This window comes from Agaricus bisporus (genome assembly GCF_000300575.1).
Source record: "Agaricus bisporus var. bisporus H97 unplaced genomic scaffold AGABI2scaffold_4, whole genome shotgun sequence".
Taxonomy (NCBI): Eukaryota; Fungi; Basidiomycota; class Agaricomycetes; order Agaricales; family Agaricaceae; genus Agaricus; species Agaricus bisporus.
Window position 1 is genome coordinate 2,079,644 of NW_006267367.1, and position 19,317 is coordinate 2,098,960.

Genomic DNA, 19,317 nt, shown 5'->3' on the forward strand with positions numbered 1-19,317 from the left:
AGAAACCTTTTGCGATTCAAACTCCATCGAGAAACCAGTTAGATGAGTTCAGAAAGTCACAAAAAGAAGTCGACGGACCAAACCTCGAAACATTTCTTCTCGACTTCGAGGGATCGACCGTCTTCACACCTTGGAATGAGCGACTGGCTCTTCTTCTAGCCAACAAGTTTTTGAAGGAGCCAAATCCATTTACCGACAACGTAGTTGAGGTGCAAAAGGCATTCATGATCCATTTCCGGACCCTGTATCGCCAATATCGGATGAATCGCGCAGCCTTGACTGTAGACGACACTATAAAAGAACAACAAGACAAACGGCGCAGCAACCAAAGTGCCCGCCAGCGATATGTGAGTAAAGGATCATCGTCACGCAACATCACGCTAATCAAGTCTTCTGCTAGTTGCGCAATCGTCGAGAAATAGCTGCGAATTGCTACGCGAAGGAAGGTGGCAACATGGAAGCATTCCAGAAGCTCTGGCAACGAATGCCGGCGGACGTTTGTAGTGGAGATGAGGAAGTCACATACCCGAACGGAACGAAAATCCATGAGATTTTGACGCCCGCATGGCGCAATGTCGCAGTAAAAACGTGGTTCCGGACCTGGGATCATCTGTCCATGTCTATGCGGTATGGACCTGACGGGAAACCGGGACCAGGAAGGTTTCCCCACGTTCGGGTTGAAGCCAAACCTGCGCGGACAGATACCTGTGCAACGGCTCCGCCGGGGCTTCCTCTCAACTTCTATGACAATGATTGGTATAAAGCACTGGATAGCGTAGAGAAACAGAAATTAGGAGCTGGTCCAGCCATAAGTCTTACATTCCCTCCAGCGGTCATACAGTGAGTGTTATCTATCTTTCGGCGGTCAATCAACTCTCATCTTCCCTGAAGTACTGCCGAACGCTATGAACACATTAAAGTCCACAAGGATAAACCTTTAAGCGCCGATGATCAGATCAGACCCTGACCAAATTCCATTAGGCCGCATATGTTGAAATTTTCACAGAAACAATTTTCCGTGATCTACTACATTTACTTTTAAATACGCCATCCAAATCTACGCTTCCTTTCTATTTACCTATGAGGCTGCCGACTGAGAATGTCTCTGATGATTCCAGCCGATCCGCTGTCCTCCAGTGGATCACCGACATGGAGCAGCGGTTGTTGCGACGCAATGTTGCCACCCTCCATGACCAACTCAGGTCGTCCTCGTTTTGCTTCGACGTCCCTCCCGCCGCGCGTTCCTTTGTGGAACCCATAGTTTCTATTGACAGCCTTAAACTCGCTGCAGGGCTACCAAATAACACTTTGGCTCTTTCGCACGAAGATTGGCTACATTCTTGTATTGATCTAACGAATCGTTATATGATCCAATATGAAAAAGACGAAGAAGTAGTACCGCTGCTCGGCCATCTGTCTTCTGGCCTACAGGTAGAGTCGGTCCGCCTCCAAGACTTGAAACGCGAAGAGTGGGAGCGACAGAGGGTCATGTCTCAGGAAGTCAACAGTATTGATCCCGGTGAGTCGCCCTCTTTGGTTTTCTAGGTCTCATCCTCACCCGTTTACCACGAAGGTGTCTATATGAATTTTCCATTTCTAAATATGAAACCTTGGGCTGCGGTGGTTTACGTCGCTGTTTTATGTCTTTATCTGGCAACTGGCGTTTCTCAGGCCCAGTGTAGTTTCTATCTTGCGGTGTTCAGCCTGCTGGGTAACCACGAGGATACAAATGACAATTCCCCTGCACTCCTCCCTCATACCATACCCACAACTGTCGAAACACTCGTCATCCGTTCCAACATCGAACCTAAAGCCAAGTCTTACGTATGTTGCCCTCGGTGCTTCCAGCTTTATAATCGCGAACATTATCCCGCTTCTTGCAACTATACGGAATTCCCTGGAGGACCCGAATGTCAAGCGCATCTGCGACAGCCTAATGGAAAACCCATTCGCGAATATGCTATGCAGGAATTTAAGGACTGGTTAGCGCGGCTCTATGCTCGCCCCGGGCTTGAAGAGCTCTTAGATCGTGATGTTCTAGGTTCTTCGACACCGGAGAGGATGTCTGACATCTGGGATGCTCCTGTTATGAGGGAGTTCAAATGCAACGGCAGGACTTTTGTACGGGACAAAGGAACCGATGGCCGCCTGGTTTTTAGTATCAATATGGATGGTTTTAATCCTTATGGGAATAAACAGTCGGGCAAGCATGTCAGCATCAGCGCAATTTATATGACTTGCCTAAACCTTCCCCACAATATTCGTAATCGCATGGAGAACGTCTTATTAGTTGGCGTAATACCCGGTCCCCAGGAACCTTCTGTTCTGCAGATCAATAATCTCCTAGAACCCCTCGTAGATAGCCTCTTGGAACTTTGGGACGTGGGGCTGTATCTCCGACGCACACCAAGATATTCTGCTGGCCGAAGAGTGTTCGTCGCTATGATTCCCTTGGTGGCAGATCTCATCGCGTCGAAGAAAATGGCAGGCTTTGGGAGTGCGAGATCACGCCATTTCTGTTCGTATTGCTTCACCACTCTTGGAGACATTCCAAACCTTGATTTTCACTCATGGAAGAGACGAACGAAGGAAGAACATATCAAGAAAGCAGAGGAATGGAAAGCTGCAAAGACAAAGGCGGAGCAAGACGACATCTTCGATGGGTACGGCTTGAGGTGGTCGCAGCTGCTGCGTTTACCATATTGGGATCCCTGCTTGTATGTGGTCATTGATTCAATGCACTGCTTTTATCTTGGTTTATTCCATCGTCACGCTGTCAAGATCTGGGGAATGGATGCTGGAATGGAGGATGGCGATGGTGCAACATATCGAAAGCTGATCGAAGTTCCCACTCAATCGGAATATGACAATGCTTTGAAGGCCCTTTCGGATGGCAACTTCAAGAAGCTTTGTCACAAGAAGTGGCATGTGCTCGCTCACTTGTGTGAAAAACTTGGCCTTCACTTCGGCGGCTCAAAAGAGATCCTATTATCAACTTTACAGATGGTGTGGCTTATTAACATTTACTATCTGACATTTGACTGATTTTATTGACAGTATCGACGTCAGCAGCTTTTAGAAGACGCGAATTTGCCCCAGGAAGTATCAGTTCCTATTCCTGAGTTTCCTGCAGAAATGCCATCAATAACACCCGAAGTAAGCATGCTTACCGAAATTGTCAGCCTTTGTAACCAGTATTATCGAACAGAATGGCCATCTTTCGGACGCGATGTGTTTGGATGAAACGCCGAGCATTGCGACAGCTCAATCCTCCGCCGAAGATGAAATTCGCCATTTGTGGCAGACTGCTACCAAATCAAAATGGACTAAGCTTAGAAAGGATATGTTGATCAAGACGTTGATGATCATGAAGTCAGAAGAAAAGTTGTCAAGTACGACAAAATCTCAGCTAATTGCCAAAATTCAGGAATGGGTAGGCATATAGAACACGAATACTCTTTCTTTACTGAGCCGATAAACAGCGAAAGGCGGATGGCATCATTGACAGCGAAGAGCAAGTTCTGAGTCCTGGAATCAAGAAGCGGCCAAGGGCACCAGTGAAGAAAGACGCCTCTAGCGTCGCTGCTGGAGGAAAACCTTCTGTAGATTTAGTGGACCACCTTGAGCACAAATTTCAAGCAATGAGAATGGCTGATGTAGACCCATATGAACAGTCACAGGTGATCTTCCCCTGATTGCGACTAACAACTGGCTTACCAATCGAAGGCAGGTGTGCAGGCAAGAGCGCCGAAGGCTCAAACGAGAGCAAATCAGGCAGCGCGAGAAACAGGGACCGACGCAGTACAAAATCGTTTATTCGGCGAAGCAAGAATCGAGGCATCCGCGGCGCCAAAGGCTCGAAAGGGAGCAAAGACATGTGTCCTAGGTAAGAAGACGATTCCAAAGCTGCGGGAAGATATGGAACGTATCTCTTTACCATCCTGGGTTTCGAGAGGTCCTGCTTATCCGGGTCAAGCAAAGGGTGGCAAACTGCACGCCGATCAATGGCGCTCGTTCTTCACCATCAATCTGCCTATGACACTCGTCCGACTATGGGGTACTGGTCCTCCGGAAAGTCGTCAAGCCAAAATTTTAGAGAACTTCCTTTACTTGGTCAGCGCTGTCAAAGTCGCTTCGCAGCGTACCATATCCAAAGAGGATATCATCCTGTATGAGAAACATATGCACCGATACCTCACCACTTTATGGGATTTATACCCTGGTATCGAGCTCGCGCCCTATCAACATATCGCTCTACATTTTGGCGATTTTTTACGCCGATTCGGCCCTACCCATGGATGGAGATGCTTTGCGTTTGAAAGATATAATTATCTTCTTCAACAGACTCTCACGAACCAACTAATCGGTATGTCAATTTCTGCCATTGCCAGCACGCCACTCATGCGTTTACAGGACAAATGGAGAAGACCATGTTCCGCAAATTCAATATGTTACAAAATCTGCGCGTATTCATTGACACACATCATCTTCCGGAGCGACTTCATCCCCTTATAGCGGCATACGATAGATCGTTCAATCGCGACATACGAGGGACTCTTTTTAGCGAAGACTTACCAAATGCCAGAATAAGTGAAGACTCGGATACAAATGAAAGGCTGCAAAGTGTTGTTTACACTCTGTTACAAAACTGGGTGACAATTCATGACAATCGTGAAGTCATCAAATTGGATGGGACAGCAACCCAACTACAGGCCGCTCCAGGAGACGTGACCTATAAGACTGCGGAACGCTCTGCTGGAGACAGTCAAGTGGTATTCTGCCCGCCCGGACAAGACTCATCCTTCGAATGGAGTGCAGGTTCAATCAGACAGATATTCACTCATCGACGGAAAATAAGGAACGTCGGTTGGATATCTGACACTTTTCTCCTTGTACGGCCATATGAACGTGCCGGCTTGAAGTCAGAGATGCAGGACAAACCAATTCCATGGCCTTTCTCGTGCACTCGGTATTTTTCTTTTGTCCCTGGCTACTTATATCGCACACGATTTCTTCCACCCGTGGTACTTCATCTCAAGCAAGCACTTGGTCATTTTGCTTTGGCTGGCACGGATTATGAAGACGGTTCCGGAGTAAAGATCTTTCAGGCGATTCCGCTCATCAAGGTAAGCTTTTTGGCACCATGACCTATTCTAATCTGACTATCAGTCAATGCAGTGACATCGGTCTACCTTTGCATTATCTCTATGACGCCACGAATTTTCAATTTGGGCATTTGATACCTGTCCCCATATGTTTCAATGATGGCGAGGCCTATGTACGCTATGTTGGGTATAGGGGTCCCCGTTGGGTGAAACGCACGTCTTATGTATATTGTGACCAAGTTAATCGACATTGCTCTCTTTGAAATTTTGATGTCTTTTCGTATACTATACTACACGTCTTCGTATATACAAAATCCATAGACAAATATCTCTGTAGATAAAAACTAAGAGTACCACAAATCATGTCATCATGAAACTAGTTCCCGTTCATATAGCTCGTAGGGTCGTGATTTGATGGTGAGGTCGTTTGCTGCCGAGTCGGCCGGGCCACCGATTAAGAAGAATGGTTTCAAATTCATATTAAAGTCGGGTTGTATCGAGATCTCGATACACCCACAAACCACCCTTGCCGACTTCAGCCGAGTTACACTTGTTGATTCGTCTGTTCCTTCCCAAATCGTGACCAAGGGTCATAATTCTCTCTGTAACAGTTCTATTACTCCCACTACCATTTAACCTAATTTAAACCGTGCGATTTGATAGCATGAGGATCATGTGACAATAATCACGATCTATTCGTGACACTGACGGGATTATGTGACATGGTATCGCGATTAATCACTCCTAGACTTCTACCATGTCGAAAGCTTCGGCGGGGACTAGGGAATAGCCACCTTGGCCTTCCTCTACTTTTGGGATTGGCCATTTAGGTCTTCTTCTATGGTCACGAATGGTCTGTCTGGCCTTCGATTGATGCCCCCCACTGTCAGCCCATATCGGCATTTTCAGCTGTCTTGTGTGCGACTTACTAAGTCCCTACCGAGTTACCACTTTTGAACTTAACAGTCATGGATTAGTGGTCGTTCTCCTGAATTAAGTTCGCTTAATGCGACTTTCCAGGGTCGTTAAAATGTCTTTTTTTTTATCGGTGCACAATTTTTTTGCAGGGTTTGTTTCAAAACAAAAATTTTAAAGGGTAGATCTGATCATCTGCGTCCTGTGGCCGTGGCTTTTCTTGATCTGGATCTGGACCCACCGTCTGCTATGTCGCCATATTTCCTTCGCGTAACAATTCTAGGCTCGCTAGCAGTGAGACCGGCGTTCGGTCAGGCTCAGTTGCAATAAAATTTCTTGATGAGGCCACCTTATTCGCCGCACCGTTTGCGTGTCGCGAATTAGTCTTCTTTCGGCTGTCATTCGGTCAGGCACCTTATGCTTCCGGTCAGATTTTCCCGCAAATCACCTTATTCTCTTGGTTTATTCTTTCTCACTCTTGAACGATGAACGACGCCAATGACTACCCCAAATTCTCCCCTCTTTCGTTGCTTGGAATTAGCGCACTCGATCTTTCTGCTGAGCCTGGAGATGCGGATGCGGATGAACCCGTAGAGTATGAATATCTTGACAATCATCCACTCCACATTGTCCCAAGAGCTCTAATACGCTATAAACAGGTACGCATATCTGCCAGGCTGGTAGTCACTGCTGGTATGTTGAACTTCTAGATTGACGACAGGATAAGGGCTAATCGTAATTTCAGCGAAGGAACCTTACTGCACTCACTAGTCAGTATATCTCGTATGAAGGTAAGCATGGTGCCTTCCATAGTCACGTCTGTAGCACTCACTGAAGTTAGTTTGGTCAGAAACTCAAAGTTTCTTAGTTGAGAACGGCCTCTTTATTCTTGGATCCCTCGTCATTGGGTAGTAGAGAATGGCTGCATTCGATCCGGTGAGGGACATCTCTGTCGATTTCCGCAAGGTCTGAAAGGCTACGATTTAAAGGGTTACTTCACCAACAGAGCTGGATCTTCCATAGACTTGAAAAGAGGAGTATCCATTTTCTGACCCATTCTCTCACCTCCGAATCGACTTCGTATATCACGGAAGGTCTATCCTGACAGTTTTTCTGACTTCTGATTTGTCTTAGTGAATCGAATAATAGCGCTACCGATGTTTCGGACTTGTCAAGTGCCGATATTCCTGCCACCTTCGCCGAGGTGAATACTAGAAGATCTTATAATTGAATATTAGTCATCTGAACCCGTCGCGTTTTCAGATAATTACCGAGCTGAAAGAAAGGTACACTATGAACATAAAAGCCACAATGGCAATCTTTCGGCGTATTTCTGACATGGCAGTAAGTTTTTTTTTCAGTGTCGCTTTCGTCGCTTTGAATGAACGGAATGATTGCGAGAAACAACGAACCCTAATTGGATTGAGCTCCATCATTATTGGCGGGCTTGTCGAGGGCCGGGAGATGGCAGGTGGTACTAATTCGGATTTCCTCGCCGATATCCATGAGCTTGAACGAGTATACATGTTTCGCTGACGTTTTGCACTGAGTCTTATATTGAAGATTTCTAGCCTCATTTGCGTTTCACAAAGGTCTTGAAGACTTTGGCGAGGCGCAACAGTAGCTGTTAAATCAAAACGGAGGAAATAGAGGTTAGATTCATTTTTGTCCATGTTTGCAGGATCTGAACAAGTAAATGGCTAGATGCTGCGTCAACAATAATACCAGTTTATTAAGAGTATCGACGAAGCGCAGCTGTCTTTCCGTACTTTGCAAGAAGAAAGCAGTGCATCGCCTCATTCTCCTTTTCAATACTAGCTCTTTCGTTAGTGTCTTACACCATTACTAGCCCGTTAAGTGCCAATATAACCCGTTGCCTGATTCAATTAAGTCAACGCACTCCCGTCACGGTTTCGAGATCAGACTGTCCCTGACAAGACATTGCGACAGCTCTCAGCCGGACGAGCGCTCCCTACTTTTCGTTGTATTCCGGTTGGCATCGAAGCCAGACTCTTCTACTCCCTACTACCATGAAAGCCATTCAGGTTAGTGAAAGAATATAACACTCAGTCTCGGGGACGAGAACTGTGTATTCGTACTATACCTGAAAGAATATAACACTAATACAAGTACAATTAGATAAAACTACGGAGAAGAAATATCGGGCCTACCTCAGTCTCGGGGACGAGAACTGAGGTGTACATGTGTTTTGCGTTTCGTTTGTATACTACAAGTGGAACGAATATAAAAGGAAATTTTCGTCATACCTCTCATACTTCCTGCCACTCCTATACTCAACACGAGTTTGCCCATCCAATACTCCCCCTCAAACCGTGGTGAGCCCTAGCTCACATGCGAAATGCTTAATCTTTGGAGATGGTAGAGCTTTCGTCAATGTGTCTGCAACCATATCCTCTGTTGGACAATAGACAAGCCGGATTTTCCCTTCTTCGACTATCCATCGTATGAAATGATAACGTATGTCAATATGTTTTGTTCGACTATGAAATTGATGATCTTTTGTCAGCGCGATAGCCGATTGATTGTCCGAGAATAGACGAGTAGTGGGGAGAGTGATATTGAATACTTGGGAAATGAGAGAACGGAGCCATAGAGTTTCTTTGGCGGCATGTGTAGCGGCCACGTATTCGGATTCAGTAGTCGACAAGGTGACGATTTCTTGTCGTTTCGCACTCCATGAAACAGCACCTCCGTTTATGATAAAGGCGAAACCCGAAGTCGCATGCCTATCCTCTGCCATATTCCCATCTGCATCAGCAAAACCCTTTAGAGTATCGTCTTGACCTCCAAAAGTCAACCACAACTCTCTCGTACCTTTTAGATACCGGAAAACTCTCTTTACAGCCTCCCAATGCTTCTCTCCAGGATTCTTCGAGAATTTCGAAAGGACTTGTATTGCGAAGGCAATATCAGGTCGAGTGGCAATTGCTGCATACATAAGCGAACCTACAGCCTCTTGGTAGGGAATACGTGCCATGCGAGCAATTTCCGTAGTAGAATTCGGTGATTGGTTGGTAGAAAGATGAATGGATGGATCCATAGGGATACTGACTGGTTTAGCATCCTCGAAACCGTATCGCCGAAGACACGAATCAATATACGACCTTTGAGACATATACAATTTACCTTCCTCTCGATTTCGTCGAATTTCAATCCCTAGAAGCCAGTGAATCTCTCCGAGATCAGTCACCTCTACAAACTCATTCATCCTCTCTTTCAACTCTCTAATAAGCTCGAGTTTTGTTGCCACGAGAGTACAGTCGTCCACATGAACAAGGATTATGATCAAATCATCTTGAATGACACGGAAGAAAACACCGTGATCGACATCACAGCGAGAATAGCCTAGATTGTCGATAAGAATTTCACAAAGGCGTTGATACCAACGTCTTCCGGACTGTTTAAGACCATAAAGTGTCTTTTTGAGATGACAGACATAACGGGGATGAGTGGTGTCGTGGAAACCGGGAGGTTGACGCATGTAAACAGTTTCGTCATCATTTAATATACCATTAAGATACGCCCCTTTGACATCAATTTGATGGATTTCAAGATTCCGGGCAGTAGCAATAGCGAGTACGGTTCGGATTGACGAAAGTCGCGCTACTGGCGCAAAAGTGTCGAAATAGTCGACTCCTGGGATCTGTGAATAACCTTGGGCCACTAAACGAGCTTTATAGCGGACAATGTTACCTGCCGCATCCTTCTTCGCTTTGAAGACCCACTTTGATCCCACGATGTTGATGCCAAGCGGACAATCAACTAGTTCCCAGGTGCCAGCAGCCTGCAACGTGGCTAATTCTTCCTCCATCGCTTTCTTCCACAACGGCCAGTCAGTCCTCTGTGTGGCCTCTTTCCAGGTACGAGGTTCTAAAGCCTCCATTATTTCCATCTCTGTTACTAATACATGAACTTCCTCCCAGTCCAATTCTTCTACAACGGTGATGCCTTTTCCTTCAAGAATTTCGCGAGCTTTCTGGCTCGGCTGCCGTGTTCTTTGTGACCGTCTAACAACTGGTACTTGATCCGGTGAATCAGGTTGTTGAATTGGTGCCGGTGACGACTCGCGTTGAGTGGGGGTACTACCAACGCTTGGTGAAACTGGAGTGGTGGTAGATTCATGCAATTCTGGTGATGAAATAGCCGGTGTGGACGACGCGGGTACTTCAGGAGTCGGGATATACTCCCCCTCGAGCTGTAGGTTAGTCTGATCTTTGATAAAGCGAAAGTTACGCTCAATTTTGATTGTCCCAGTATCAGGGAACAAAATTCGTGAGCCGTTACTCTCGGTATCATATCCCAACCATTTCCCCTTTTTTGCTCGTGCTCCCAACTTGTCCCCTCCAGCTTGGTGAACCCAAACTTCATCACCCCACTCCTGAACGTTTCCGAGTCGAGGTTTACGGCCATACAAAGCTTCGAAAGGTGTCATACCTTGAACAGCTTTAGTACTGGTTCTATTCATCAACCATACTATGTGGGCGGCAGCTTCAGCCCATAGGCTCTTTGGAAGACAACTAGCATGTAACAATGCTCGAACACGTTCAACGATGGTTCGATTACGACGTTCTGCTACTCCGTTATGTTGAGGCGTATCATGAACTGTAAGTTTCGTTTGAGTTCCTCGCGATTTGAGATACTTCTGAAATTCTTCAGACGTATATTCCCCTCCTCGATCTGAATGGAGAACTTTGATACGAGAATTGAACTGAGTCTCGCACCAGGCTTCAAACTGCTTGTATGCTTCAAAAACATCCGATTTGTTGGATAAGAACTCAATGTGAGTCCACCTCGAGTAGTCGTCCGTGAACGTAACGTAGTAACGTCGTCCTTTCTTTGTCGCAACTCTGGATGGTCCCCATACATCCGTATGAACTTCCTCGCCAACTTTCAACGCTCTTTCACCTTCACAAACTTTCGCTATCGGCAAGCGTGTAGCTTTGGCATATGAACATGAATCACAGGTAATTGAGTTAGATTCATCTCCGCTCAACTTTAGTCCAGATACTAGTCCACTCGTTACAAGTTTTCGAGCGGCCACAGATGATATATGACCAAGACGACGATGTAGTGCATCAACGGTAAGGGTTTCAACTGCTACGTTTACTTCATCGCAGCTGGATTTGACCAATTTATACAGCCCCTTCTCATTTCTAGGAATTTCGGCGACACGAGCACCATTTGAGTCTCGAATTATGCATTTATTATCCCTGAACGTCGTGGAAAAACCGTCGGTGTCCAGACGACCAATAGAAATGAGAGTATAACCAGCTTCAGGTGCATACAGTGCTTCTTTAAGATGTAGTTGGGATCGTGAATCACCATTGGGCAAGTCTAGTTTGATTTCTCCTTTCCCGATTGCGTTTAGGCATTGCTGATTTGCAGTTCGCAACGCACAGGGTTGGATCATTTGAAGCGAAGTAAACATATCTCGATAAGGAGAAATGTGTCGAGAGGATCCGGAATCGAAAACTTCGACTCGGGCTATGGTCTCGGAAACCTTTCCCCCTTTATCTATGTCTACTGCAAAAGACTCGTCATCATCTTCTTCAGCTACATTTGCACTTGATTTAGATTGGTCTTTCTTACTAGACCCTTCCTCTTGTTTCTTCTTCCATTCCGCACAATCCTTTTTCAAATGCTCGCCTTGGCAAAACCAACATGGTCCTTTCTTCCTCTCGCCATCTTTAGCTTTCCCTTTCCCTTTCCCTTTCTTCTTTCCTTTTCCTTCCTCTTCAACGGCTAATGCATCATTCCCTTCAGATTTTTGACCTTTCTTGGCGAAACGTCGGGTACGGTCCCATTCGTCGCAAATCATAACGATGAGCATATCAGGATCAATAGTGTTGTGAAGAGAAGTATGGAGACGAGCTGCTGAGAGTTGATTTGAAGCATATGTCGACAACCAACGAGGTAGGGATTGAATTATTGCACTTCGATACTCATCATCACTAATGTGGACACCAATAGCGAGTAGCTCCGCCTTTTTAGCTCGTAACTCATTCAAGAACAAGCGTACGTCACCTCCGCTTGGGCAACATGAAGACATGAAGTCTTGGCGAAGGTTTGCTTGAGAGAAAGCACTTTTGTACGTATAGTCTCGAACTATTTTGTCCCACATCAGTTTGACAGTAGTTTGGGCAGAAACCACTACAAGTGTGGAGTCAGGAATTCGCTGAGCTAGAAGCGATAGCGCAATATTTTCGTTACGATCCCAGGCATCAATTTCGGCCACTGTTGGTGTAGGAGTCGAAGGAATAGGAACTTGTACAGCCGCAGCTGCGGTTGAAGGAGAAGTAGCTAGGACTGGAGTAGATGGGTGCGACGCCGGAGTGATAGCTCGCGGTGGTGTAGGACGAGGAGTTGAACCGTCGAAATGACCCCACAAGCCCTTCCCTTGAATAACCATCCGGAAACGCAATTCAAATATTGCCCAATTCGTTCCGGAAACATCCAATGCAGGCACGGTGGGTGGCAATACGTCGTTCATAACTGCTGTACTTGACATTGTGTAGTTCTTTCGCTTGCAGCACTTTTATAAATGATGTCTCACAATGGGGCGGGGCCCATAACCTGAAAGAATATAACACTCAGTCTCGGGGACGAGAACTGTGTATTCGTACTATACCTGAAAGAATATAACACTAATACAAGTACAATTAGATAAAACTACGGAGAAGAAATATCGGGCCTACCTCAGTCTCGGGGACGAGAACTGAGGTGTACATGTGTTTTGCGTTTCGTTTGTATACTACAAGTGGAACGAATATAAAAGGAAATTTTCGTCATACCTCTCATACTTCCTGCCACTCCTATACTCAACACGAGTTTGCCCATCCAATAGTTAGTTTCTCACCCAGTTCTTGGTTATAGCTAATCTAAGTAATTCTCAAAGCCTGGTACCCGCGTGTACTACTGGATCCATACAGGAGAGGCGATCTACGGAACAGTCCAAAGCTCCAGTATCATGGAAGATGTGAGTCATTTACTGTTCAAGCATATATTTTCGGATGTAACGTGGTTAGGGCACACTAATTCTGACCATACGAGAAGATGGTGGCCGCATCTGCTCTTTGCCGTACGTATCATTGGTATATACTGCCAAATTTTGATAATCACGTTTGACGCTCGCAGAGCCATTGGCATACAGAAAGTTACATGAATCAGTTCCTGCTTTGGGAAATGGTTGTCACTGTTCTGTCCTAAGAGCTTATTACCATAGTACTCTAATTTCTTTTCGAGTCGATTTCTGAGTCCGCCGTTACTCCATGTAGTAATTAGCTCTCTGTATAAGCAATTGATATTTGTTTCCCACAGGGACCGTGGGAATGCAGGTTGCATGCCCTTTCTTCTCTACTCCATGTCACGCTACAGTGGACCTTCCTCCTTATCTCGTTTCCGATGGACTAGGAATGGCCGGTTTGGCCTCCTTCTGTCCATTTGATATGGAATGGCCTATCAGGTCTTCCATCGTGCCGTAGATGAGCCACTTGGTGCCTCTACCTTTCAAATCCAAAACCCTCTCCAAAAGGTGGGTTCTACCCATGAGTATGCCTGTACTATGCACTAACGCCCCCTCCCTGGCTTGATTTGTTGTACTTTAATGACGGAGGTCCTGATTTTCCATCAAGGCCAGCCTCTGTCTATCCAAATTTCTTCTTTCTCACAAGGTGTGTCGCTCCTCATCGTGCTAGCAACCTTCTGTATTCTTCCAAAGACTATCTTGAGTACATAATGGCTGAAGTCCTAGTTGCTTGTATGCCACGTAGTTCAAACTCAGGTTTAGCACTGGACTCTACGTAATTTTCTGCCCTTGCCCAGAGCTTTGCTGACCACTAGACAAGGATGTTTCGTCTTTCTTCCGGAAAGTTAACGATATATATGTGAAATGGTAGCGTTTCAGCGACGTTTCTCGCGTAAGTCACTTCTGGCCGAGTTTTGCCTTTCTCCTGATTATGGTTCAGCTTTCATACTTAGCCAGGGACCGGTATCTTCGAAATCATTGAATGTCAAGACCCGCCTTGGCGAACTCGTCTTATATTATGCCACTGGTGATATCACAATCGATCCCGTTTTCAATATTGGTTGTATTTTCGACGCTTAATGGATATCTAGTACTTGTACGCGGTATCACCTATTCACTCCCTTACGCACCCACTGACCTCAAAGGACCTCTCTGCAACTTTATAGTCAAATCGCCTTGCAATCGATATTGTGAGATACGAAAGTAGCAATGTGCACCTGCCCAGTTATATAGAATCCGTTTCTCGCTTTGCCATCGGTAGGTCCTTCTCTCGTGTCAACGGTGGAGACTTGCGTGCTTATTGGAGCACGCTAGACTGGCTTGACTGCGTACCCTATCGGCGAGGTGGCGGTCGTAAGAGATGGTGGTCGGCCGAAGTAACTGTAGCCGATCCACTGTCTCTACAAAACAGTGCAACCAATACGACCATTACCTCCCCCGCGAACCACGACTCCCAGGATATTCCCCAGTCGTAAGACTCGGGTCAATGATTTCCTGAGCCTTGACTTCGTCCCCAAAAATAGCTCCTCGTGACGTGCTAATTCCGGGTGCACTTGTACAACTCCTTCCTTCTTTTACAAGAAGTGCATAAGCGCAAGTAGACAATATTCGTCAACGAAGATTACTGTTAGCCGAAGTACAATAATATTGAAGAGGGTTTTTGAGTGTTCATGAATGGACATCCAAAAACCGACACTTTCAGGAAGAAGTATATGCTCATACCAATCACTGCAAAGTATGTGCCACTTATGGTTTTATCGCAACCGGAACTGTGCTCATCCACGTGCTAATATTCATATATATCGTGATGACTATATGTAAACAGGCCACATTTTACACTAGCAGCCGGACACTGGCACGCCGTACAAAAGCGTTTCGACAAGGCGACAAGCACGAGACACGCAAGCACCAAACGATTCACAAAATACGAAATCGCGAAGTCTATTGGAAGTTGTTTAGAGTAGACCTGTGTGAGGAAAGCGCGTCGACATGTCGAATCAGTATCATAAGAGCATGTTGCGACTCACTCGTCATTCGGTCTCATCGTCCGCCTCATAGCCGTCGTCAACAGCTCCACCTTCATCTTCAGCGCTATCCTTTGCCTGTATTTCTTCCGTATCACTCTCGTTGTCGTCGTCTTCGCCTGATACATCGCCGTCCCAGCCTTCGGTGTCGCTGTCTGAATCCGTGTCCTTATTCTTTTGTTCGCTGGTGCAAAGCCCCTTGCATCTATTCCTTTCGTTGCACCGAGACACCATTCGACCTTCCACGACTTCTGTTCTGACTGGCGTCTCGCGTTCACCGTTCGAATGTTCACATGATACACTGCCGTCCCAACCTCCGGTGTTGCCGTCTGAATCGATCTCTTGTTCGCCAGCTAGAAACTCGTCCCACTCCCTTGTTCCATCGCACAATACCAACATCCACCCTTCCTCCGCTTGTGTCCCAATCAGTGACCCGCGTTTTTCGTTTGAACGTTTCTTAGTGGGACTATCTGGTCGTTCTTTGGCAAAAAGTGAGTGTCTGTATTCTCAATGTACGTGAAATACTAACCTTGATCATTATCAACCTGTTTTATCATTGTGTCGGCTGTTGAACGAGGCATACGTGAAGAGGATGGGAGGATTGGTCGCAAGCTCAGAAACGGATGCTCCATGTGCGTGTTTGCCGTTATTTGGCTGTAGTATCGCTCACGACGTTCTCTTAACAACATTGAGATCCATTCTCAACCCTTGAAACCCTAATTTCTAGCAGTCGGGCGTTTTCTGTTGTCTGAGTTAGCCTCCTCAGGATCGCTAGGCTCTATCCATGGCGTCATGCATGTGTTCGCCGAATTCGTTAAATCCGACCTCACCGAAAACCAGATCCTGTCTGTCTTTCGGCAACTTCTTCCTATTTCGTTAAATACTTGGGAGTGACAAAGATTTGTTCCGAGGCTTATCAGAAATTTTAGCTTAGGCAATCCAGCAGTCACCACATTCTCTCCTAATGAAGGTACTCGCAATGTCCGGCTTCTGAGATGCTGTTCATGGTAAAGAACCAACACTCGCAGTCGGTTCCAGGACCTATCATCATAGTTTTCAAGGTCAGATTCGTTTCTTTTCCATCTTTACTCCTTTATCAACCCGCGTCAGACTTTGTTTACGATTTATGCAAGGCTATCACCCAACCTCTCTAATATTGAAAATCTGTTCGCGAACGTCATCCCCACCATTTTCGGCCTTTCAAGTAATGGCAAGATACAATCCTAAACCCGTACGAACCGTCAAACCACCGTAGGTTTTTGAAACGTCCACACGATATAGGCGATACTGAAATCATCGTGATTTAAGTCGTTGCATAATCCCAGAAAATCGATCCGATTCACAATTTGATGGATCTTGCCGGATTCGCGGAGAAGCCAGATACGATTTCGGTGAACGAGATCGTGGTGCAGAATCGTCCATGGCTAAAATCTATTTTCACTGATCGTCCACTTACACTAGAGTTGTGTGTACGGCAAGCTGTCTGACCGACGATTCAAGCCTCTGATTTCCGGCAACGATTTTTTCCACCCTTCGATTTCGAAGTCGACCGCCTCAAATTTTCTACTCAAGAATATTACGAGAATGGTTGGCACGAATATTCAATTCAATTCGTGGTGTTTAAAGTCCACGCAATCTAGACGATTCGACTTGGTGAGTGAAAAGACAAACCAAAACTGTTTATTTCCGCGAGAATCGAGAGATGAGTAGCACAGCCGACTCACGATTCGAGAAGTCAGCACGAGTTCGATTTACAGTTGAATCGGCCAATCGCTAGACGTCTCGACTTTGTCAAATTTTTTGCACGCCGTGACTTCTGTCACAATCAGGTTTCAATAAGTCAACCGGCTTATTGAAGTACTATTTGGTTTAATTGGCCAGAATATGCTCAAATACGCTTTGAATATACATTCAATAAGTCAGCAGATTTATTGAAGCACTTTTGAATAAATGATCATGATAAGGTTTAAAAAACTCGGATGTATTATTATGAACAATTTTTAACATTATTTGTTTACAAACGTGCTCGAATAAATCTTGAATAATTACTCAATAAGACAAGTGTACAATTGTGTACAAATTGTGACACTGGTCACAATACAGTCACGATAATCCAATTGGCTTATTTGGATCTAATGTTACATATTGATTAAATAATAATTCAATAAGGCACGTGCCTTATTGTTTCTCCGGCCCAGTGTATAGGTTTGTTAACTGGGCTGACCTGGGACCCATCAAACTCGATCAGGCTTCGCTCCCAACGCCCACAACACCCGTCGATCCTATGGCAACCGCAGTCAATTTCCCCCAATGCGACCATCTTCGCTCAATAATCACCCTCAGTGTCTTTACGAGCGAGCAAACAGAGCTCATCCACATTAACGAGCAACTCAGCTCGCTCGATCGTCATATTGCCGAGCTGAACACGTTGCGACGTACCCTCCATCGTCGCACCGTACAGCTGCAGAATCAGCTCTTGCCTATTAACACCTTTCCTCTCGAGATCTTGTCATACATATTCCAGCTAGTCGTTGGCCAAAAAGACTATCGTCGGTATTGGGAGGGTTGTTACCAGGGGTGCCTTGGGCAGGCTTTTGTCCTGAGTTCCGTCTCATCTCATTTCCGCCATGTTGCCTTTGGCACACCAGAGTTATGGGATAGGATATCGCTGCAGATAGCTGAAGACAAAACAATTGGCAACATCTCACCCTTGCTTCAGCATTGCATTTCCTGTGCTCCAAACATCAGCCTTTGCATATCTGAGAGGCGTAGCTATGATGATTGCACAACCACAAATATACGTTCCGTTATCGAAACTTTCATCACTCTTGAAACGACACGGAAAGTCAAAACTTTCCACCTCCATGGCTCGACGCATGTATCAATGTTACTATCAGAAATCAACACCACCTCCTTTCCCATGATCGAGGCATTGACGATAAGCGGCGGAAGAGGAACAAATTACTTACGCGAACTTGATTTTTGCGAAATGAATAAATTAACCCGACTCGACATAGGTGGCGACTGGCTGGATTTTCCACTCTTCGTTCCTCCATCCTTGCAATACTTACACATCAGCACAGTGTGGCAAAAGATGTTCGTGTCGCTTCTTTACCAGTGCCCAAACCTTGTGGAGTGCTCCGCAGAAATTGTAACGGAATTAGATGGTCCTCCTTTCACCAAACCTCTCATTCTTAAACATCTCAAGCGACTGCGAACTGGCGCCATGAACGCTCTTACAATGAGCCCATCCCTCCAACACCTCCAACTGCCTTCGCTCGAGTCCCTGGTACTTTATCACTCCAACGGACGCCCCTCTCTCGATATTGTTCAATTTTGCTGCAGTGTGTCGGCAACGCTCACATCCCTCAGTATACACATACGGTCCACAACGCTAGACTATGAGGATCTCCATCAGCTTTGCCGGTTCTCATTTCCTAAACTCAGAAACTTGAGATTTACCTCATTGTATGTGAAACCTTTGATGAGCGCCATTCACTCGCTGTCACCGTTGGACACTGAATCCAACAATCCTCGGCCTCTTAATCTACCCGCCCTCGAGTTCATAATTTTCAAATCGCCATGGGCTGAAGGCGACCCCCGTATCCTTTTGGATTTATTGAAGAACTGGTGGAGTGACGAGGCATTACATCTGCACGTCCACCTTAAACCCTTTGTTTCCCCGTGTGAGTGTGAGACAGATTGGACCCCGGCATTGAGAGAGGAACTTAGGTTGATTAAGGGTAGTCGTCAGATGAAGATTACCTGGGGTCATAATGAGATCACTGAGAGCCCAGCGCCGTTGGAATCCCAACCGTAGAATTTGTCGAGTAGAAAGCCGGAAGATGAACGACGGAATGCCCGCTCCCAGTCTTCAACATCTCCAACCTGGTCGTCCCTTGCCACAAACACCCTTCCACAACGCCCAACATCATCTACAGCTTCTTCTACTCGAAAGGGAAGATTGTTTCCAGGTCAGGAGGAGAGGGATATGGCAAATGGCCATATCCGACTGCAAGGTGGCTCTTTGCAACTAATCGTAGAAGAATGATAGAATAATGACGCAGATACTCTCATGTTACTGTGAAGTGTAGGAGGAACACCAAATACTGAATCGATCAAAATAACGGTGAATAGTCAATGATATCCATACTAGATAAAGTCTCTGGCACGTCTTTCGTGAGGTCAATAGAAACTTTGACCGTGAAGAAAATATTCTTAGTCTAAG

The 19,317-nt window shown here is 45.8% G+C and overlaps 5 protein-coding genes across 5 annotated transcripts; 3 read left to right on the forward strand and 2 right to left on the reverse strand.

Annotated features, from left to right (window-relative positions):
* Nucleotides 1–1,749: 1,749 nt before the first annotated feature.
* AGABI2DRAFT_57528 (hypothetical protein) lies at nt 1,750–4,356 on the forward strand (the record flags this gene model as incomplete). Its single annotated transcript, XM_006460452.1, has 3 exons — nt 1,750–2,844; nt 3,070–3,187; nt 3,767–4,356. Coding segments are annotated over 3 exons (1,803 nt in total), but the record flags the coding sequence as incomplete, so codon positions are not given.
* Nucleotides 4,357–6,505: 2,149 nt separating this feature from the next.
* Nucleotides 6,506–6,888, forward strand: AGABI2DRAFT_117460 (hypothetical protein; the record flags this gene model as incomplete). Its single annotated transcript, XM_006460453.1, has 3 exons — nt 6,506–6,679; nt 6,731–6,811; nt 6,862–6,888. The coding sequence occupies 3 exons, from the start codon at nt 6,506–6,508 to the stop codon at nt 6,886–6,888; spliced, it is 282 nt and encodes a 93-aa protein (XP_006460516.1).
* A 4,143-nt stretch (nt 6,889–11,031) lies between these two features.
* Nucleotides 11,032–12,531, reverse strand: AGABI2DRAFT_67568 (hypothetical protein; the record flags this gene model as incomplete). The annotated part of the gene is made up of 3 exons (XM_006460454.1): nt 11,032–11,135; nt 11,952–12,305; nt 12,399–12,531. Coding segments are annotated over 3 exons (591 nt in total), but the record flags the coding sequence as incomplete, so codon positions are not given.
* Nucleotides 12,532–15,095: 2,564 nt separating this feature from the next.
* Nucleotides 15,096–15,721, reverse strand: AGABI2DRAFT_117462 (hypothetical protein; the record flags this gene model as incomplete). Its single annotated transcript, XM_006460455.1, has 2 exons — nt 15,096–15,568; nt 15,619–15,721. 2 exons carry the CDS (start codon nt 15,719–15,721, stop codon nt 15,096–15,098), a joined length of 576 nt encoding a protein of 191 aa, XP_006460518.1.
* A 1,652-nt stretch (nt 15,722–17,373) lies between these two features.
* On the forward strand, nt 17,374–18,909 carry AGABI2DRAFT_117463 (hypothetical protein; the record flags this gene model as incomplete). Its single annotated transcript, XM_006460456.1, has 1 exon — nt 17,374–18,909. One exon carries the CDS (start codon nt 17,374–17,376, stop codon nt 18,907–18,909), a length of 1,536 nt encoding a protein of 511 aa, XP_006460519.1.
* Between the last annotated feature and the right edge of the window lie 408 nt (nt 18,910–19,317).